At 41.1% G+C, this 23635-nt stretch overlaps 1 protein-coding gene across 5 annotated transcripts in view; it reads right to left on the reverse strand.

The window, feature by feature from the left end:
* Positions 1-1437: 1437 nt before the first annotated feature.
* The window catches only part of LOC306997721 (NACHT, LRR and PYD domains-containing protein 3-like), a 31281-nt gene continuing 9083 nt past the window's right edge, over positions 1438-23635 (reverse strand). For 2 of the 5 annotated variants that reach the window (XM_079611134.1, XM_079611135.1), the window contains exons 4-10: positions 15907-16032; positions 15236-15331; positions 13316-15043; positions 8165-8236; positions 7520-7693; positions 6816-6989; positions 1438-2251 (exon numbers count right to left, since the gene is read on the reverse strand). In XM_079611134.1, coding sequence (XP_079467260.1) covers positions 2245-2251; positions 6816-6989; positions 7520-7693; positions 8165-8236; positions 13316-15043; positions 15236-15331; positions 15907-16032 — 2377 coding nt within the window. In that variant the 3' untranslated portion in view covers positions 1438-2244. The remainder of the gene's footprint in view (positions 2252-6815; positions 6990-7519; positions 7694-8164; positions 8237-13315; positions 15044-15235; positions 15332-15906; positions 16033-23635) is intronic. The other 3 variants (XM_079611136.1, XM_079611137.1, XM_079611138.1) reach the window with 3 other exon arrangements.

A 23635-nucleotide genomic window follows, 5' to 3' on the forward strand; every position in this document is an offset into this window, starting at 1 on the left:
TGAGAATGAAAATACGATTCATCTTTCAGCCCTACTTTCTAACCTCATAAAAAGACTCAAATGCAAAAGCTAACTCTCATGTTTGGGATGGAAAATGCCTGTGATTCGCTAGCTCCTAGCTTAACTTACCTCTCTTTGTGGTGCCTTTGCAGGTGTCTTAAAAATGTTTATGTTGTCCCACAGGTTTCTGAGATGGTTTTGTTGCAAAATGTGCAGGTTGCCCTGTGTTTCCTCCTCTTCTGTGCACTGTAGAGAACTTCGGTGTGGTTTCTAAATCCAAATTTTATTATGCTGCTGTTTGCCAACATTGTGTCTGTGGCCAAAATGAAAGAAATATTGATGCGTCCGTGCAGCGCGCACACGCGGAGCCAAACATATGACGCAGCCATATCAGGTGACCAATGTGAATGCCCGTTCTAGATGGATTGTGAATCATTAAACCAATAACGTTACCCGTTTTCTGAACAAGTGCGTTCCATCAATGGTTTTGTTTTGAAGGATAAAAAAAGTATATGCTGGACTCGTCGAGACCAACTAGAACATTTGGCAAGACCAATAACCAAGTCCGAGACAAGTCCGAGTACTAATACAAACGAGTCCGAGACAAGTCCGAGAGCAGACTCCAGTACTACAGAAGTAGTTTCCGTACACAGACTAGTTTACAGCCGTCCGGAGAAAAACAACAACAATATCCAGACCGAAAAAAAGCCCAAGTTCTGCCAGAGAGCTTCTGTAAGTGTGTGTGTGTTTTTGTTTACCTAAGTTTATCAGCGTTAAGCCCAATTTATACTTCTGCTTCGAACTCCATAGCTACGTCATAGGTTGTGTACCCTTCGGCGTACCCTGACGTGCACCTCTCCAAAAATTTGATGTCAGCACTCCTGCTGTCTCGTCAATGAGTAGCTACATAGACCCTACCTGTTTGACTCACCTGAGAACCCACTTGTATTACTCACTAGTGATGATGAAATTAAGCTTTGTGAAGCACCGGGGCTTTCCCCCTCGACTGTATCATAAAATGGTTAATTACTCTAAGTTTTTCAACACGTTGCACACTAATGACATCTTGTGGTCAAAAGGTGTAAAACCTGCCTTTCTGTCCTAGAAGACCCATCCATTTTTTTTGGTTTCATATAATAAATTTGTGCTCTGTAAAACACAAAGCAATACATGTAATCCTCATAATTCATGTGTTAATGTTGATGTAGTTCTTACACAATGTATGAACAAACAACTGAATGAATTTATAAAAAAAAATTTTTAAATGGGACAAATGAACTTGTAGGCCTAAAGAAATCATTCTTATGTATCTGCTTTGATCAACAAATGCAGCATTATTCACATTAACTTTATCCTCAGTCCTAATCCTACGAGTTCATAGGCAAAGCTCATGTAGGCATATAGAATCAAAATAAAAGAAAATTATCGTGGAATGGTAAGTTCTTGTGAACTGTGGAGCTGACATTTTATTTTGTGAGTAATTTAAGAAATTAAACATTTGTAATAAGTAACAGTACTTCAACAGTGTGAGGGCTAAGTCTATTTCTTTTTTTATTTACTACTACTGAAGGGCATGACACTCAAAACCTGCTCAAGGGGTTCGCGCTATTTTTGAATCAGAATACGAAGCAGACACGTGACTGTGTGTGGAAACGAAGATCACGTGGTTATGGCAAAACGAATCAAGCTCTGATACAAAAAAATACACAAAACAGCAACATAACACACAAAAGAAAAAAAGAAAAACATGAAAACACATCATATGACCCCTTTAATACAATAATACAAATGTAATACAACTATTATTAAAAACATGATGTATACACTCAAGCTTCCATTGTTTGTTTTCCAAAACTGAGCTTGAATTTTTTTTTTTTCATCATAATTATGAAAAATAAATCTTTCAATAGTCTTTGTCTCCCTCTACTGGTTCAACACAAATACAAACACATACAGGCTCTATATGCACTCTGTAACAAAACTCTAACCTTGAGATTACACTGTGTGTTTATACAACTAAAATGGTTAATCTATAAATGAGAAACTGTAATTTGCTGCTGTGAAATAAAAAGTGTTTTACTGCCGCCTCATCAGGTCTGTCAGAGGATCGCTGAAATCTAAATGAAGTCTTAATTTATAACAGTGAAGTCCCTGTATCTTCAGTCTCTGTTGATTCTGTTGACTGAGTCTCTGTAGTGGATCCTTATTCTCCATCAGATGATCATCAGAAGATCACACTGGCATCTAATACCTAAAATAAAACACACAAACAGTCACATATGCAGTATGAGATATTACATCGGTCACATCTTTTCATAAGAAAACTAACTAGATAATATATATAAATTAATTCTTAAACATGATAATACAGCTTCTATCTGATGCTCAAAGTCACTTTACAAAATCAAAAGGACATGAAAAGTCACTTTCACACAACAGACAGCTGATACAGAACCAACAAAAAACCCAAATCTCAAATTATCACACAGTAAGAAAGTTAAAGGGGAAAAGCTGAAAATAACATTAATATTATTTTCACAATCAGTCACAACACTATGAGCAGAATTAAACTCAGTTTAATGTTCAGAGACCTACAGAAACTGAAGCTGAATTTAAGACTCATTATCTGATGATCTTAGACAAAATATTCACACACACACACACACACACACACACACACACACACACACACACACACACACACACACACACACACACACACACACGGTATTAGGGCTGCAACGATTCCTCGATTAATGTCGAGTATTCTATTTTTTAAAATCCTCGATTGCAATTTACCCGTTTCGAGTAACCGGCAAAATACCGGAAGTGGCGCATTCCACAAACGAAATTCCACGAACCGCATTATTACATCGTTTTCAAAGGCAACACAATCTATTTAAAACCATTTACTATCATAATATGGCATAGTGCTATCGTGAAATCAATAAGGCTGTGATATGTGCAAAAAATATTTAAAAAATATATACGCTGGGAGGGTTTTTTTCCCCACAGAGAAGACGCTTTAATGCGTGCAGATTGTGTTGAAAGTACCTCAGCTCCGTTGACAGTAAGTGCTGCCCCCCCCCCCCCCCCCCCCACACACACACACACACACACACACACACTCACTCAGTCTCTGCATATGCTGTTAGTTTAGGTTTCCAATAATGTGCATTTGGGAACGCAAAACCTTGAAAGTGTGTTTCAGTTGCACTGTCATTATTTATATGCATGTCAGCGTCTCGGGTTTCTCCAACTCCATCTCTGCGTGCTGTGAGTTTGTGTGAATTATAACGTTCATCTGCACTCAGTGTGCGCCGTTTCACAAGTTTCGTAACGCAACTCATTTATAAATATACGCTAACACAGGAAAATACATAAATATCTTTCTGAAATATATGCCAATTGTTGTCCATCGCGATTTCAAAATAAAAGTTTAACCCTTGCACTGAGTTTGCATGTTTTGACGGTGCACATGCTATTTTTCAAGGAATTACAGCAGCTGTTGCATCCTTATCGTACAGAAGAGACCAAATATTACAGATTAAGTTGACATTTGAATTAAATTTAGTTTGGCCAATATTAAACAAGGATTTGATCATGCCTTAGTTATGCAACCAGGATGTTGCCGCACTCTGCAGGCATTTGTTTTTACGTACATGTTGTACAGTTATGTTTATATTAGTTTATATAATTTATTTTACATGGTGTATTTTAACAGCGTTGTTCAATAAAACCCATATGTGTCACGGGTATGGTGCGGATGAAGACAGGCAGACGGGAACAATACTCCAAAACAAACTTTTACTAGAATAAACTTACAAAAAGCTGGTACAGGCTGAAGGGTACACTCAAACACAGTAACATAAACATTGACCGACAACTGAAAGGTGAAAGACAGGAACTTAAATACACAGATGACAACGAGTGACGACAGGTGATGATGATGATGATTAACAATGACTAATTAACTAAACAGGTGACGAAAATGAACTAATGAAAATGACGACAGAGATGAAGAAAAACACTGAATGAGAAAACCAACCTAAAAGTCCATGGAAACAACAGAAAACACATTAACAATGTGACAGAACCCCCCCCTCCCCCCAGGCGCGTCCTCGCGCCGTAAAACATCCAAAGGGGTGGGAGGGTGGGCGCCCTGGAGGCTGATGAACAGGTGGCCGATCTGGAGCAGGAAGCCTCCAGGGCGGAGCAGGACGTGCAGGTGGCCAGGGCGGAGCAGGATGAGGGCGTGGCCATGGCGGAGCAGACGGACCCTCAGGCGTCCATGGTGGTGCGGACCCTTCGAGTGGCCACGGCGGAGACGACCCCTCGGGCGGCCACGGCGGAGACGACCCCTCGGGCGGCCACGGCGGTGAGGACCCTTCGGGCGGCCATGGCGGTGAGGACCCTTCGGGCGGCCATGGCGGTGAGGACCCTTCGGGCGGCCATGGCGGTGAGGACCCTTCGGGCGGCCATGGCGGTGAGGACCCTTCGGGCGGCCATGGCGGTGAGGACCCTTCGGGCGGCCATGGCGGTGAGGACCCTTCGGGCGGCCATGGCGGTGAGGACCCTTCGGGCGGCCATGGCGGTGAGGACCCTTCGGGCGGCCATGGCGGTGAGGACCCTTCGGGCGGCCATGGCGACCGTGTCGGAAGGGCCTCCACGATCCCCTCAGAGGACTTATTGCCCCCCCCCCAAAATTTTCTTGGGGAGATCAGCACTGGACTGGACCCGCGGCGAAGAGGGCTCTGAGCTGACCGGGGCCAGCGGCGAAGGCGGTCCTGGGCTGGACGGGACCAGCGGCGAAGGCTCTGGGCTGAACGGGACCAGCGGCGAAGGCCCTGGGCTGGACGGGACCAGCGGTGCAGGAAGCTCTGGGCTGGACGGTACCAGCGGTGCAGGAAGCTCTGGACTGGACGGGACCAGCGGTGCAGGAAGCTCTGGGCTGGACGGGACCAGCGGTGCAGGAAGCTCTGGGCTGGACGGGACCAGCGGTGCAGGAAGCTCTGGGCTGGACGGGACCAGCGGTGCAGGAAGCTCTGGGCTGGACGGTACCAGCGGTGCAGGAAGCTCTGGGCTGGACGGGACCAGCGGTGCAGGAAGCTCTGGGCTGGACGGGACCAGCGGTGCAGGAAGCTCTGGGCTGGACGGGACCAGCGGTGCAGGAAGCTCAGGGCTGGACGGGACCAGCGGTGCAGGAAGCTCTGGGCTGGACGGGACCAGCGGTGCAGGAAGCTCTGGGCTGGACGGGACCAGCGGTGCAGGAAGCTCAGGGCTGGACGGGACCAGCGGTGCAGGAAGCTCTGTGCTGGGCAGCGATGAGGGCTCTGTGCTGGGCAGCGATGAGGGCTCTGTGCTGGGCAGCGATGAGGGCTCTGTGCTGGGCAGCGATGAGGGCTCTGTGCTGGGCAGCGATGAGGGCTCTGTGCTGGGCAGCGATGAGGGCTCTGTGCTGGGCAGCGATGAGGGCTCTGTGCTGGGCAGCGATGAGGGCTCTGTGCTGGGCAGCGATGAGGGCTCTGTGCTGGGCAGCGACGAGGGCTCTGGCGCAGGGTCAGCGGGCTCAAGATCTGGCTGGACGCGAAGATCTGGCTGGATGTCTCCCACAGTGAGTGAGGAACCACACACCCACAACGTACGGTCAATGAATTTGACGAGAGGTAGGTCGAGATCCTCCTGCAGCAGTATCTGGGCGAGTGGATCGTCTAACCCGCTCCAGAACTGCTGTTGAAGGAAGTCCTCATCCCATCTCCCATCCTGGTGAAGGTGCAGGAAAACTGCAGCAAATTCCTCCAGACTACTACCATTCTGGTCGAACATAAAATCCTCCATAGCGTCCTCCTCCATTACCTTTTGGGTCGGTCAATCTGTCACGGGTATGGTGCGGATGAAGACAGGCAGACGGGAACAATACTCCAAAACAAACTTTTACTAGAATAAACTTACAAAAAGCTGGTACAGGCTGAAGGGTACACTCAAACACAGTAACATAAACATTGACCGACAACTGAAAGGTGAAAGACAGGAACTTAAATACACAGATGACAACGAGTGACGACAGGTGATGATGATGATGATTAACAATGACTAATTAACTAAACAGGTGACGAAAATGAACTAATGAAAATGACGACAGAGATGAAGAAAAACACTGAATGAGAAAACCAACCTAAAAGTCCATGGAAACAACAGAAAACACATTAACAATGTGACAATATGATTAATTTGGTACTTTATTTGAACAAATATTTATTGTTTGTTATTATATATTTAGGTAACATTTTACAATAAGGTTCATTAGTTAACATTAGTTAATGTATTAACCAACATGAACTGACAATGAACAATACATTTGTAACTGTATTTATTAATTTTTGTTAATGTTAGTTTCATAGTTTGTTAATGTTAGTTCACAGTACATTAATGTTAACAAATACAACCTTTGATTAATGTATCAGTAAATGTTGAAATTAATATTAACTAGGATTAATAAATGCTGTAGAAGTATTGTTCATTCTTAATATGTTAACTAAGGTAGTTAACTAATGAACCATATTGTAAAGTGTTACCTATTTGTATTTAAAGGCTTTTGTTCACATGGATCTATTTTTATTACCACAATTTTTATCCGATTACTCGATTAATCGATGGAATAACCAGAAGAGTAATCGATTACTAAAAGAATCGATAGCTGCAACCCTACACGGTATTACTGAACCTGAACTTTTATTTCTAGTGAGTACTCAGCCATTTGAAATTTAAATGATAATATGATGATGAAAATCGTTCTTTAATGTAACTATACTTACATTAGTGTCTCCAGTTTATAATGTGGATCATCCTTCAGATCCTTCAGTAGCTTCACTCCTGAGTCTCCTAGTTTATTATTATACAGATACAGTTTTCTCAGGTGTGAGGGGTTTGATCTCAGAGCTGAAGCCAGAGCAGCACAACCTTCATCTGTGACACCACAATCCCTCAACCTGTAGAGAACAATGACACACATTAAGCCTGCAGGTGAAACTCGAAAAATTTGAATATCGTGTAGAAGTTATAATTTTGATGATTTTCTGATTGCTTACAGCTTATAAAACCCCCAAATTAAGAATCTCAGAAAATTTGAATATTACATGAAATCAATAAAAAAAGGGGTTTTTGCACATATCATTTGATGTATAAAAAAACAAGCAAAACGTGCCGGCGCGTTTGCTAACCCCGGCGGGTTAAGGTCTCCATTCACAGGTGAAAGCAGCCAGGAAATGTTTCACTCCACAGACAAATACATGAACTCACAGCAGCACGAGAAATACAGCATGCTTCAAACAGAAAAATATTAATTATCCTACATCATATGAACAAATGTGAAATTAATTAAAGATATTTGATCATGTTGTTTCAATAGCTTTGTTTTTAATTAATGTAATACTAGTTATTTCCCCTTCATTTTATTCCATTTTGATAATATTTTATGAATTCCCAGTGAGTTTCATGTGAGAGTCACGTCTGATCTTACCACAGTATCTCCAGTTTACAGTGAGGATTCTCCAGTACAGCAGAGAGCAGCTTCACTCCTGAGTCTCCTAGTTTATTCCCAGACAGAATCAGTTTTCTCAGGTGTGAGGGGTTTGATCTCAGAGCTGAAGCCAGAGCAGCGCAACCTTCATCTGTGAAACCACAATCATACAACCTGCAGAGAATAATGACACACTCTTCACTCACTCAGATCAAAACATAAATCTTTGTTTTTCTTAATTGTGTTTATAATTTGTGCAATATATCTTTTTTAAACAATTAATTCAATATATCAGTAAGTTTAACTGTTATTCTAAGAGATTATGTCTCTATGTGAGGGAGAAAGATTATATAAAAATGGATAATACAAATGGAATACATTGAATACATGTTTTTCCCTAAATATAGAATTAAAATTAATATAAAAAAGATGTAAACTAAATATAAATGTTTATATACATAAATGGATGTATTTGAAAATATAATTATCACACAAATATCATTAAAAAAACGTTACGTAGATCTCAAATCAGGTCAGATAGGTGGAGGGTTTAAAAGCTGAAGTGTGACATTAAACCATTAATTTATAATGTTTAAGAAATGTTATAATGTTTTAATAGTGATGATTGTTCTCAGTGTTACTTACATAGCTGATCTAGTTGCTGTAACCACAGGCAGCAGCTTCTGAAGAACTTCATCTGCTGTATTTTGTGTGACACTAATTAAAAAAAAAGTTACATTTTAATGCTAGCAGCAATAATAATTCATAACATAAATAAAACATACCTAAATACCCTCAAATATTTTTTTAATTAAACACTGCTTTATAAAGTTGTTTTAGTATCTATAACTGTAGAAGCCTCGTATTCAGCCAACACAGATTTGTTTTTTCTTTTTCTTGTCAATGTCGCTTGTCAAGGTCTATTAGTCATTTACACTACAACACTATTTTGACATATCAGATTTTTTTGTCCTGTCAAATGTGCATATTTTCATGAATCAAAAAGTATTTTTGCCTAAACAAGCCAATGCCAAACCTGAAGGCGATACTTGTTTACCATGTCCATGCAAGAGCTACGGTAGTGCCTCGAGCAAACCCCAAACCCTTTCGTATACTGTGAATACCTGTTTTTGCCTAAATATATATACAATATTTTATATATATACATTTTTGTATTTTTCTGGTTTATTTCTCCCTTTTGTTGTTTCTTTGGTACTTTTTTGTTTTGTCATTTATGTGGGTATATATTCTACACTATGGATGAACCTCTCTGACACTGTTCATAAATTCCACCTTGCACGAGCCCACCAGCTTGCCCTTGGGGAGAAATGTGAGTCTGTAAAGGTATGTAAAAATGATGGCCTCATTTTTACATCCCTTTACAGACTCCTGGGCCATGACATTAAACTGACCCACTCCTTGCAGGGCTAGTAACCCGCTTGGTTACTATTAAGAACTTTAATAGCTTTAATAAGAATCAATGTACAATTTATACAGTGAAGTCTATGTTTTGTTTTATTTTCATATTTGTTCATTTAATTACTTTCTTCAAAGCTGTTAAATACACATACTGTAGCTGAAAAAATAAAGCACGGTTTATTTAATTTGTATATTAAGTTGTGTATATGTATCTTTGTTCTCAATTTTTAATAACAAAGAAAATGACAAATATTTTTTATCTTCGCCACTTTGGCCTAATTGTCTGCCATTCTTTTTATTTTATGTTTTGTTACCCAAGGCTTTGTTTTTAAAATAGGGACATTAGTTTGTCTGTAATGCTCAGTCACTTGCAAAATAGTAAAACCAACATAAAAAGGAATCGTGATAAAATCGTGAATCGTGATTTTCCTGAAAAAAATCCTGATATTATATTTTTGCCATATCGCCCACCCCTAGTTATATTCAAACAGGTTCTGCACAAAGCAACAAATGACAATGGAAGTAGACTAGTTGAGTTCTGTGAAGCAACATACACAATGCCAATACAGCCCAGATTCCCTCATCCATAATCCAGAATCTGGACGTGGCAACCGGATGCCAACAGAAATGCAAAAGACGGGAAAAACAGAGTTCAACTAGATCACATACTCATCAATGGCAAGTGGATCAATTCGGTGAAGAACATGAGGGCGTACGACACAATCGATCTTGGGTCAGACCACAGAATAGTAAGCGCAGAGATCAAGATCAGCCTGAGAGCGCCAAGAGAAAACAAGAACAAGCGCCTCAAGTTCGACTGGAGAAAGCTCAAAGACAACGAGGAGTTGCAAGAACAATATAACGTCACCATCCAAAATCGCTACAATGCACTAAGGAGAGAAGACAACCGTGATGATATGCAGCCAAAATACGATAGATTCGTAACAGCCATCAAAGAAACTGCAAAGAGCACGGTCGGCCTAGTCAGGAAAAAAGCACCAAAGAACTGGGTTTCGAGCGAAACGATCGAACTTCTCAAAGCACGAAATAAATCTAAGAGAAACAAGAGTGCGAACATGAAACAGCTCAGTCAAGATCTGCTTGATTCATACGAGCAGGAAAGGATCAACTACTTGGAAGAAAAACTACAGCGACTTAAAGAAGCATCAAAAGCAAATAAACTAAGAACAACTTGGGACATAGTTAAAGAGATCAGCGGCAAGACTAAGTCAACAAACAAACACAAGATGAAAAGAGCAGACGGAAAAGACATCAACTCGTCACAAGAACTGCTAAAGGAGTGGCAACAATACTTTTAAACCTTGTTAAACAACAACATAATCACTGACGACTTGCCAAACAAACCAGCTGCCCAGGATCTTGACATTAACACAAGCCCATTCACTATCATAGAGATAAATTGCGCAATTGAAGAACTGAAGAATGGCAAATCACCTGGCTACAATTATGCAATCAAACCACAGGCACTGAAATACGGAGGAGGCTATGTTGCCGATTTCATCTGCAACGATGTATACGGTCAAGAAAAAGCACCAGAACAGTTCACCACGAATCTGATGCCCAAGATAGGAGACCTCATCCTAATGAACAACTACAGAGGGATCAGCTTGATGTCGGTCGCCACCAAAGTATACAACAAGGTCCTTCTTTACCGAATAAGAGACCCAATCGAAAAGATTCTACGCGCCAATCAAGCTGGCTTTAGAAGGGGGAGAGAATGTACAGAACAAGTCCACATCCTGCATAGAATAATCGAAGGCTTCCAAGACAAGAAACTTGATTATTACATCACCTTTGTAGATTTCAAGAAGGCATTCGATTCCATCAAGAGATCAACCATGTTCGACATACTAAGACATTATGGGATCCCAGACAAAACATTAAGAGCGATCCGCACAATCTACAACAAGTCAAAGAGTCACGTACTAGTAGAAGGGAAGCTGTCAGACCACTTCGACATTACAACAAGGCGTCCTACAAGGCCTTCCTATTCATAATCGTCATAGACTATGTATTAACTCGAGCCGAAGAAGAGCATGCAAAGAACACATTATCGCGCGGAATCGTAACACATTTAAAAGAATCTAGCAGAAATCCAGAAGTATCACTATTTGACCTGGATTTCGCTGATGACATCACCCTATTTGAAAATACCATGGACTGAGCACAGGAACAACTCACAACAACAGCAAAGTGGGCCAGGAGAGTAGGCCTTCAAGTCAATATAGGTAAAACAGAAGCACTGAGTAACCAAGAATATGCCGATCTGGACATGGCAATACACAATCATCAGCATATAGAGCTAGATGGACAGACCATCGAATGGACCAATAACTTCAAATATCTTGGCTCCCACATTGCTTCTAGCGAATCCGACTTCAAAATACGAAAAGGCCAAGTATGGGGGGCCTTCTGGAAGAACGTATTTCAGTCAAGAAGTCTTCCAATTATACTCAAGATCAACATATTCAAATCTGCGTGTGTCTCAATCCTGCTCTATGGTTGCGAGAGCTGGATCCTTAGCAGCAAACTCAGTTTTGCCACCAACTGCTACAGAATCATACTTGGCGTAAAGCGTCTGGACAGGAAAATCAATAAAGAGATTTATGAAAGAGTCGGCCGCAACCAACTCATTCTTCAAGTACAACAGAGACAGCTAAGATTTGTAGAAAACTGACTTGATCAACAAGTATGTCTTATACGCGCCACAACAGCGGCAAGGCAAAAGTAGTCGAAGGAGAGCGCGAAAGCTATACCATCAATATATCGGCGAACTCATCAATAAGGACGTACCAGCAACAGCGAACGAATTACGAGAAGTTGCCAGCAATCGCAAGGAATGGACAAAATTAGTGACCGACTGTCAACCTACCCTGTTCGCAGCCGATTGATGATGGTGATTTACAGACTCAAATTTCTCCTTGAGGGCGAGCTGGTGGGCTCGTCTTCATCATATAATCTAATATTTTATCCTCACAGCATGTCAGTTATATGGTGATGCGCTTTGAAATTATTGCGGGACAAATTAATTGTAATAATAATTTAATGATGAAAGTAGCCTAATAACAATAACAACAGTAATGTAATAAGCCCTGAATGCCCGTCCGCTACGCCACTGTGAAGAGCTAAACGCCACCAGGAACGGCATCAAGGCCATTCACGGTTTTATTTTGGCCGTCCGCGTGACGTAACTTTCATCATCAGGAGGATCCGTGGACGTCCACTTGCTATTACTATTAAAACTTATTTTTGGAAAAATACTTTCTATTAAATATCTTTATATTAACTGGCTTTTTTATTAATGAAATACAGTGAATGACAGCTGTCTGTGTCTCCCGGTGTTTTACATTATTGACAGTTTAGAGTTCAGTGATTAATTTACACAGAAACATAAGATAACATGTATTCCTTAATCTCCGAATACATTGTGTCTTACATTTCATAATGAACTCAGATAAACTCAGTGCCGACTAGTTTTCCATCAGTTCTTTTACATGAATTGAAATGTGTGCAAAGGATTGTGGGAAATTGAAGAAAACGAAGGATACACTTGATGCATCTTCAAAATGAGCTGAATTAAAGACACAAAATGAAGTCGGTCTTCAAAAGATCCTTCAAACTGAGATGGGCTTCAGAGACGCTTGATGACTTGGCAGTCGAGATATGCAGCCTTACTAGGACAAAGCCACGGTTTGAGAACACCCGCAAATTATGTACCCTGGAAATCCAGAGTTCTCGCGGGAGCACAATTTGAAATTGCTCAGCGAGTTGCTCTGGCATTGTAGCCAAGCTGCACCAATCATATCGGTGTATCTGATATAGGCAGGCCAGAGGCGAGCTAAACAGAAGACGACAGCGCTGCTACGGCGAAGTCATTAGTAAACATTGCAAGATGGCTGTGGATGAACACCAGTTGTTTGAAACAGCTTTGGTCACTACAATGAACAAGTTAGACTTGGCTTTTAACTAAAAGAGGAACAGAAGACGGTGCTCAAATCATTCCTTTGCAAGAAGGACGTTTTTGCTGTTTTGCCGACCGGATACGGCAAGAGTCTAATCTACCAGTTAGTACCGCTGGTAGCTAAGCATATGGGGCTTAGTTGTGATTGGTTGTAGTGTTATCCAATTGCGTGCAGTGAGATTTTCAAATGCATGATTGGTGCCGCCACTGGAGTTGGGGGCGATTTTCATTACTCGATGCCAGACCCTTAATCTTTCGGATTTAGGTCTGGATTTCCAGGCTACAAATTTTGTACAATATCCCAGAAATCAGTCTGTGCCCCGTGATTTAAACACCTCTGATCTCTGAGTTTCTCTTTCTTCATAATGTTTTTGATTGCACTCAGTGTTACTTACCGATCATCTCTGTCTCCAATTAAACTCCTCAGGTTAAACATCTGCGGTGTCTCCTCTGAGGACAACAACACAAACACTAAAGCTGACCACTGAGACGAGGAGAGTTTCACATCACGTAATCCTCCAGAGCTCATATGAGGTTCAGCTTCGTTCACTAGAGAAAGATCACCCAGTTCATTCAGACAGTGAAACAGATTTATGTATTTATCTGGAGAGGGATTCTCACTGATCTTTTCTTTAATATAGTCGACTGTTTTCTCATTGTTGTGAGAGCTGTTTGCGGTCTGTGTCTTTAGTTCTTGTAAGAGACTCTGATTAGACTTCACTGACAGACCCAGAAGGAAACGAATGAAAAGGTCCAGATGCCCATTTTTACTGTCTAAAGCCTCATCCACAGCTCTCTGATGGAGATCAGATAGGGAAACTGTGTCTCCATTAGTTGGTTTGGTAATCTGGTCAAACACATTGATGTTATAGTTTATAAAGGAGAGATGCACATATAGAGCTGCTAGATGTTCCTGAATGCTCAGATGAACAAAGCAGAAGACTTTCCCCTGACACAAGCCCAACTCCTCTCTGAAGATCTGAGTGCACAATCCTGAGTAAACTGATGCTTCTGCCTCATCAATGCCACACTCGCTCAGGTCTTCCTCATAGAAGATCAGGTTGCCTTTCACAAGCTGCCGATACGCCAGTTTCCCCAGTTTGACAATCATGTCTCCATCTTTCACTTTCTTCTCATAGTCCTTCTCATGTTTGATGTTGGTCTGAATGATCAGGAAGTGTGTGTACATCTGAGTGAGAGTCTTGGGAATCTCTCCTGTCTCTGCTTTACTCAACATCTTCTCTAGAACAGTGGCTGAGATCCAGCAGAACACGGGGATGTGGCACATAATAAAGAGGCTCCTCGAGGACCTCAGGTGTGAGATGATCCTGTAGGCCAGACGCCGGTCACTGATTCTCTTCCTAAAGTATTCCTCCTTCTGTGTGTCACTGAAGCCTCGTACCTCTGTCACTCGATGGACACACTCCGAGGGGACGAGATCCGCTGCTGCTGGTCTGGAGGTGATCCAGATGAGAGACGAGGGAAGCAGATTCCCCACAATGAGGTTCACCAGCAGCTCGTCCACTGAGGCGGATTCAGTCACATCACACAACCTCACATCGCTCTGGAAATCCAGAGGCAGACGACACTCATCTAGACCATCAAAGATGAACAGCACTTTATACTGATCACTGGATATGTCCATTTCTCTGCTTTCAGGGAAAAAGCGATGAAGAAGATCTGAAAGACTGAGTGTTTTGTCCTTCACCAAGTTGAGCTCTCTGAAAGCAAGTGGAAATATGAGCTGGACGTCCGGATTCTCTGTCCCTTCAGCCCAGTCCAGGATGAGCTTCTGCACAGAGACTGTTTTTCCAATGCCAGCGACTCCCTTTGTCAGCACAGTTCTGATGGGTTTGTCTTGTCCAGGTAAAGGTCTAAAGATGTCACTGCATTTGATCGGTGTGTCCTCAGTTTCTGCTCTCCTGGACTGTGTCTCAATCTGTCTCACCTCATGCTCATTATTGATCTCTCCACTTCCACTCTCTGTGATGTAGAGCTCTGTGTAGATCTCATTCAGGAGTGTTGGGTTTCCCTGCTTTGATATTGCCTCAGACACACACTCAAACTTCTGTCTCAGATTTGATCTCAATGTGTTGAGGACTTCTGCAGGTTTAGAGTCATGGCTGTAAGATTAAAATACCACATTATTACACAAGTCAGAGAAGTAAATAACCATAAATGAAAACATATGCTGTATTATGGGACACAGAACATCATTAGGTATCTGAAATGTTTCAATCATTAATCATGTGTTTGTATTTGTATGTGAATTGTAGTAATTAAACAACAAAAACAACAAAAGTCCTGCATTTTACCTGAAACCAGGACACATGCTTTCATTAAAGTCTTGTGGTTGAATCACAGGCTTGAACACAGCTGTGTTTTTAACTGGTCTGGATTGAAGATTTGACCTTCAATCAGAATGAAGAGTGTAAAGAATCAGACACACTGATATTGATGTAATTGTGTAACTAACTGAGTAACAGACCAGTGTATGAATGTATTAACAGTGTGTATGTATTAACAATACAATATTTAATCAGTATTACCAGTCATGAAAATGTTAACTTGACATAACACAGTCACTATGTTAATTAGGTAACAATAATCTAATACATCTTTACTCCGACTGCCCACCATGCTGTCTGTAACTAATGTTTGTTGCCTCTGTTTTTTAATGTTTGTATCGCAAATGTAATGCGATTTGCAACTGCATTCGCTCATTACTTGGACTGGGCAAATGTCCATTGTCCGTTTATGTGTAAACTGCTTGTTATTTACTGCTATTGTGAAGCGTGAGCTTTGGAAAGGCGCTATATAAATTAAACATTATTATTATTATTAATACATAGAGCTTTACACAAGAGCACAATGATGATCATTAATATAATGAAACTTACAGGATTGTAACTCATTAAACTGCTTTATATCAACAATTTCATAAAAATCAACTACTATAAGTATAACTTTTATAGAAATAGTATACCTGAGATTAGGCCGTTTGTCTCCACTCTTAAAATTTTGTGGTGGATCCAAAGAGCGGTTACTCTTCATAGACACACAGCTGGACTCTGGTTTTGATCTCTTCTGCTGGACTGAACTGGTTTTAAAACTAAGTAAAATAAAAAGCATACAGACTTATAAATGTTGTGCACTTTTACTGGAATCTTCTGTCTTAGGAAAGACCAGGGAGTGTTGTAACGCTTTTGCTTTAGCGTCTGTTACTCAGTGTCAGTGATGTTTTGAACTGTGTAAAACTTTGATTATAATTATTTTAAGAAATTAACTTACTGGTTTGCAAATGTTAAGGATGATTCAAAAATGAATCAAATTCCATTATATAAAGGTGGAAAAGACCTCTGTAGATTCAGAATTATTTCTCTTTTCCCCGGTATTGATTCACGGGACGAGACACCAGTTATCTTGCCAAGAAAAATCTTTTATTCTTATATGTCAGGAGAGAAACTTTGAGAAGATGTTGTATTCACGCCAGGTCTATGCGTTTCCGTGTTTCTCTGAAGTGGTACAGTGAAATTCAGCTTATATACATCACAGACAGACTTACAGCTTCCGTATAAGGTAACAAACATGTTGCTTTGAGCTTCTTAAAATTGGCACACATATGTCATATGAACATGTCACACTCCACTCCCATATTAAGAACTATCCTTGTTGTTTACATTGGTGATATGCTTGCATCAGTGGAAACTGTTGTACACTGTTACACACCCTCAGCAAAATATAGCTTCCCTCTGTCTGACATGTGATCCTCACATCATGCTATCTATAGTCTCTTCATGCATTCAAACACATGCATTTAAACTCCACAAGATAATACAACTGATCATGAATACCAATAAAGAATAATAATACAGATACACACTATTAATACTGAAATTATATTAAAAGATGAAATTTTAGATCTTCATTTCCCTCCACTGGAACTACGGCCGTAAGTTCCACACCATCAATCCCAGGTGGCCAACCTATAGAAGTGATAGTGAGGAGAAGAAATAGCAGACCAAGAAAAAGATAGAAAGGACAGAAGAATAGAAACAGAAAAGAAAAAAACAACAACAAACACAACAAAAACAACAAAGACCCCTTCCCAGGTTATGTTCCCGCATACTATGTGTCATTTAACGTCTATGTGTACGCATTTAAAATGACCCCAAACAACTAAGAAAAGAAAAATTAATAAGTCTTCACCGATGCCTTGACTCGTTAAGTAAGTACTTAACTACTTCAAGTTCCCGGCTCCAAAATAATAAACTAAAATAAACGTTGATGTTAAAGGATCCTATCCCTCGGGGTTGAAAATCAGTAAGCGGGTGTTCATTGTTTGTGAGGTTGTGTTTTGTAAGTAATGTAGTATGTAAAATCTCCTATTTCACACTGTATGTCCCATTCTTGGTTCTATCCATTTGGTTAGAAATAATCAATTTGACAGGTTTGGTACTTTTCCTTCCCGTAACACATATCATGAATTGTATTGCTAACATGAACACAAGAACTCCTACCATAGTCAAAACTATCCAATCCGACCATGATAAATTCCCTAGGATTCGTGTTAGTTTCCTCTCAGACATTAATTTAGCTACTCCATTTGCTACGATAACATGACCCATTGCTTGAATTCCCTCCTCTTGAGCTGCTTTTACACTCTTTTTAACTATTCTAATCATCTCAAAGAGTTCATAATTCCGTTCTTCTACTAAATCATTATTCCACCATTGTGGCTCCAACTGCAACAGTTGCACATGTGGAACATGAATTCCTCCCAAGTGAAGAGGATAGAGAATTTCAAGGCAAAATGGATCAGGAGGAATTGGACACAACTTCCCTCCGTATATCATATTTTCACTTATTCCATCATGTAATATGCACCACTGTGCTTCTGACACCTGCCATGCACCTGTGGCTTGATCTAAAGGAACTACTTCCCAAACTGCAGAACCATTAAGAGATAGACTAAACATTGTAGAGCATGAGCAAATTACCCACTCATGTTCCTCAACACAACAATCTGTGGTAGAAATCATTGGTGTGTCACCTTCAGCCCAATATCCATTCCTACCTAATCTAATTACTGAATTTCCTTGTCTAACCCCCATTGATTGGAATTGCCTGACTGTCATAATATTACGTTTCCCATATTGAGGCCATATCATAATCAAAGGTAACATCCCAGAACCTGACAACGAATTTTCATTAATAGCGATTTTAACTAATGGAATATGTTTAGCAGACGTTAAATTAAGTTGTTTACCGAAAACCACTAACAAAGATTCTGTTATTCGCTCAGGAATTTGTCCCATTCGAATAACTTGAATATCCTCTACCATCTGATCCTTTAGATTCTGGGCTAAAAATAAACACGCCGCACGATGTGTCTCAAAATTAGATGATTTTGTTAATGCATCTGCCAATTCCTTCGCTGCGTTATTAAGATGCTGACCCGCTGCTATAATATGCAGAGAACCTTGAAGAGCCTCAGTGAGTCCTTTCCCAGTCATTGTTCCCACCCACTGAGTATACTCGCTTAGTTGATTAAGTTGAGCAGTATTACTAATTGAATTGACAGAACCAAATACCCCCGCTATGTCTCCCCATATACTTCTAGGTTTACGATATTTACTACTCAGAGGATTTTTAGAGGTATAATACTTAATTTCTTTTTCCAACCAACTTCTTATTTGTGTAAAATTGCCACAATAAGACTGATCAAAAACAGTAAGAAGGGATTGCAAATTATAATTAATGCGTTGTCGCACCATATGGGCTTCATTTATCAAGGTTTTTGTTTCTTTTGCCAACAAAATACCATGAGCTGGTGCAATAGTTGTATTTGGGCATGTTGTAGCTTTGTTTGTCTTTTCCGCAGACAGATAAAAACACCTTCCAATTTCCCCAGTTTCTAGCTCAGTCTCACAATATTCATTCTCATCTTCTGAATGCCATACTCGTGCATAATTTCCCTTGAATCTTGTTGTTCCCGAGGAAGTATCCCACAGAAACCCTTCACATGGTACCACTATGGGATAAATACACCCTTGAGCCAATGAGTCCCATATTGTAAGCATGTGAGTACGATTCATAACGAAATTAATTTCCACATTAGTAGACGTTATGAGGTCTAACCCCACAACTTCGCATTTTTCTTTTGAACAAATATCTCGTCTTTGAGCACTACCAGTATACCCCCCGTCTTTTACCGGCCAAATTACTCGGCTTTTGTAACATTGATGGTAAAAGTTACATCCTCCAAAGATGTCCTTACGATATTTAGCAAGGTCTTTATCATTATGTGGCACCCAATCCCATAATCCCCATCTGGAAATAAAGGGTAGAGTAAAATGTTGGCCAGATTTCAGAGTTGCATTCCGAGTGATTCCTTGAACTCGAGGAGTCCATAAAGCTTGGCTTCCTTGATAAATGGCAAGTAAAATTAAAAATAAGCATACCATTGTCGTTGGGTATCGAGAATAACTTGCAACCATCTCTAATCAATGTCAATGGAATTGATTCCTGAAATGGAAGCAGAGAAATAATTAACATCACTTCTTTTATTCCCAGTCTTTAAAACTAATGGATGAACATTGTTCAATTTCAGGCCATAAGCTATCATTATCATTTTGTTCATTCACTAGGCAAGGTTTAACTTGTGACCAATGATACCATCTATCTGTTCCTACACCCTTTCCTTTAAGGCAAACACTTGTATCAGTAGTTAAGAGTATCTCATATGGTCCCTCCCATCGAGGCTCTAAACCTTTCCTAAAAATTCGTTTGATCATAACAAAACTGCCTAACTCGGGAATGTGTGGAATATCAGTAGTGGTGTGTTTTTCATCCCATTGCTGTTGAGCTTCTCGCACTTTCTTATTATTGTCTTTAGTAGCTTTATCCAGCATTGCGAGATAGCGTCGTAACTTTTCTTGGAACAAAGTAGAGTCCCCTCCTGTTCCCACAGGTGGCGGAGCATCATGAGGTAGAACCATTGCTCTTCCGGTCATTAGTTCAAAAGGGGTTAGTCCTGTAACTCTGTTTGGAGTTGCTCTCAAGTTCCACAGAATAGCAGGTAATAACTTATGCCACCCTTGGCCAGTTTGCAGAATGGCTTTGGTAAGAGCGGTTTTCAACGATCGGTTCATTCTCTCGACCATCCCTGAGCTCTCCGGCCTGTAGGGGATGTGGAATTTCTGTTTAATCCCCATCAACTTCATTGCTTCCTTCATCAATTTCCCAGTGAAATGAGTTCCATTGTCAGAATCAAGTTCATATGGAAGACCCCAGCGAGGAAAAACTTCTTCCACCATTACTCGTGCTGTCGCTTCAGCAGTGCAAGTTTTTGTCGGGAATGCTTCCACCCACCTGGTAAATCTGTCCATGATTACAAGAATGTATTGATACCCTCCACTGGGTGATAAAGGTCCTGTGAAATCAATTTGGAGATGCGTCCATGGACCTGTTGGTCTGGGTGCATGTGACATTCGCACCTTTACAGATTTTCCCACATTTGCCTTCAGGCAGATCAAGCATCTCCTACAGTAATCATCAATGTCTCTCATCATTCGTGGCCACCACCAAGTCTCACTGATTTGAGCTTTCATTGCTTTTGCTCCAGCATGTACTTTTCCATGATACAGCTGCATTAATTCTCTTCTTGTTCCGATAGGCATCACCACTTGTCCTGTTGGAATTCTCCAGATACCTTGATCATCCTCTTTTGCTCCTGTTTTTATCCATTGTTCTTTTTCTTCATCTGTCTCCAGTTGATATGACAGAAGATGGAGCTCAGGATTATCCTTGCTGTTTTCTTTTACCAAGGTAACAGGAGTAAGAGGAAGTAGAGCTGCTTCTCTAGCTGCTGCATCTGCTACCGTGTTCCCTTGACTTTCTTTGGACTTGTCAGATTGGTGTGATTTTACTTTGATCACGGCTGCTTCTCTGGGTAAGTGGCATGCTGTAATTAAGCGACGAATTATGGAAGCATGTTGTATTTCGCTCCCACTGCTAGTGATAAGTCCACGTCTTTTCCACAGGGCAAGGTAGTCATGGACCACGCCAAAAGCATAACGACTATCTGTATAGATGTTGACTCGATCTCCTTCCGATAGTTCAAAAGCTTCCGTAAGTGCTATAAGCTCAGCTACTTGTGCTGACAATTTCCCAGAAAGAGCTCCTTTCTTTACAACAGTTCCATCAACTTTTACTACAGCCCATCCAGTATGTCGTTTTCCATCGACATAGTAACTGGATCCATCGACCCATAACTCTTTGTCTGGGTTTTCAAGAGGGATTGGATTAACTGGACCAAGACTATCTTCTTCTACCTGTTTTTCACACTCATGTGGTATTCCCTCATGTGGTTCCAGCATCATTGTTGCAGGGTTAAGAGACGTGTCCCTGATGATTTCCACTCTTAAATCTTTGTTCAACAAGGTTGCTTCCCATTTTGCTCTTCTTGCGTCAGTTATGGTTTTGATGTTTGTGTTGTTCAACAGTGTCACTATACTGTGTGGAGTGTGCAATATGATAGTTTGTGCTCCTATCAGATTTTCAACAGCATCCACTGCCCATGTGGCACCGTCGAGGGCTTGTATACATCGTGGTTGCCCAATCATAGTGACAGGAATCTTTGTGGAAAAGTATCCAACTGGTCTGTATCGATCACCTGGTTTTTGACTCAGTACTGCTGAATACGTCTCATCTCCTACCCTGGTCCACAAGTGAAACTGCAACCGTCCATCAGGAAGTCCCAAGGCTGGGGCTGAAGTCAGTTTCTCTTTCATAGATGTAAATGCTTCCTCAGCTTCCGGTGTCCAGTTTATCTGTTCCACTCCAGGCTTTCCCCCCTTGTACAAATCGATGAGAGGGCTAGTGATGCTAGCAAAATCAGGTATATACTGACGACAATAGTTGAAAAGTCCCATCACCTTCCTCATTCCTGTAACTGTTAGAGGTTTTGGAAGTTGACGTAATGCCTCTACACGCTCTGTTGTCATTCTCCTTCCCTCGATAGATATTTCCTGGCCCAAGTAGATCACCTTGGTTTTTGCCAGCTGTGCCTTGTCGGGGTTAACTTTGAATCCCCCTTTCCTAAGGGCTTGTAGGACAACATTCAGAGCAAATACATGGCTGTTTTCATCTGGGCTTGCAATTAATAAATCATCAACATATTGGAGACAAACACTTCCGGAACTCTCAATTTCAGCTTTGTGCTCCGTTAGGAACTGGTTCAAAGCTCTATGAAATACAACAGGAGAAAGATTAAGACCTTGTGGGAGTCTATTCCAAACATACTGTTTTGCGCCCACTGTAAAGGCCAATTTCTCTTGAGATCTTTCGTCAATAGGTATAGACCAGAAAGCCGACAGTACATCTAGTACCGTAAATATTTTAGCATTACCTGGAATATCATTCAAAATGGTGGCAGGATTGGCCACAATAGGATGCGGTTTTGGTGTTACACTGTTAAGTCTTGTGTAATCAATAGTTAGTCGCCATGAGTTATCGGATTTCCTGACAGGCCAGACAGGACTATTAGTGGTAGATGAAGTTTGTCTGATGATTCCTTCAGCTTCCAAGTCTGCCACTATCTCCTCCACGGCTTGTCTTGCTTCAGGTCGGATGGGGTATTGTTTATGAGGGGCATGTATCGGTCCTTCAATAACAATGGGATCAATGTTGGCTTTGCCACAATCCAATTTGTGTTTAGCCCAGACATCCGGATATACACTGCACAGAAGACCCCACACACCGTCTTTTCCCCAGTCTCTGATAATTGGTTTTGCTGTACCAACAGACCTTAGGTTACATGTGCGATCTTCGTGTGGTATTATCCCAGCTGTTGTAGCGATCTGACGACTGTCTGTGAATATGATCATGTTTAACAATGGAAGAATGTCCATGCCAATAAGGCTTCCTTGTGAATTTGGCCCCACCCAGAAAGATGTCCATAAGACTTCATCTTCATGTATTTGCAAAGGAACTTGAATACTTTTGTGAAATTTTGTGATACCTCCTCCAACTCCTTCAACTTCCATTGTTTCATCTGTTGTAGGTAAGTTCAAATCTGTTATTGAAATTGCTGCTCCTGTGTCAACCAAAATGTCACATGGGTGGCCCCCTATTAATGCATTGATGAAAAGGCGATTGTCTCTTTTCTTACCAAAACAGGGGGCCGCTGATTCCTATTGCGGACGCATAATCCCCTCAATGAGCTGACGGACTTGTGCTTCAGTCCACGTCTTCCCTTGAGAGGTTTCATCATGGTTTTTTACACTGGCCTGTTTAAATGATTGACCTTGACCTTCTGCTCCACCTCCTTTAGCCCAGCAATCTCTTCTGACGTGTCCAGGCTTTCCACAATGGAGGCAAACAATCATCTTTTTCCTTGTATCCATGTTGTATTGAGCTGTTGCCACTCCTCTTCGATATGGCTTGTTTCCTTCTTCTTTGTTTGATCTCATAGCCATTTCTAAGCGGCCAGCCCATTGCATAATTTGATCAAATGTCTCACCTGGATTGACTCCAAGTGATAAGGCTTGTTGGTATTTTGCGCTAAGTCCATCCACAAGTGTGTCAGTGAACTGTACATCATCTCTGTCAGGTTGTTTCTTGGCACAGAGAGCCCATCTCTCATAAGAATTCCACTTACGTAGAGCATATTCATCTGGAGATTCATCATCCTTTTGCTTAATCAATGTCAC

This window comes from Phoxinus phoxinus (genome assembly GCF_949152265.1).
Source record: "Phoxinus phoxinus genome assembly, chromosome: 4".
In the NCBI taxonomy this organism is placed as follows: domain Eukaryota; kingdom Metazoa; phylum Chordata; class Actinopteri; order Cypriniformes; family Leuciscidae; genus Phoxinus; species Phoxinus phoxinus.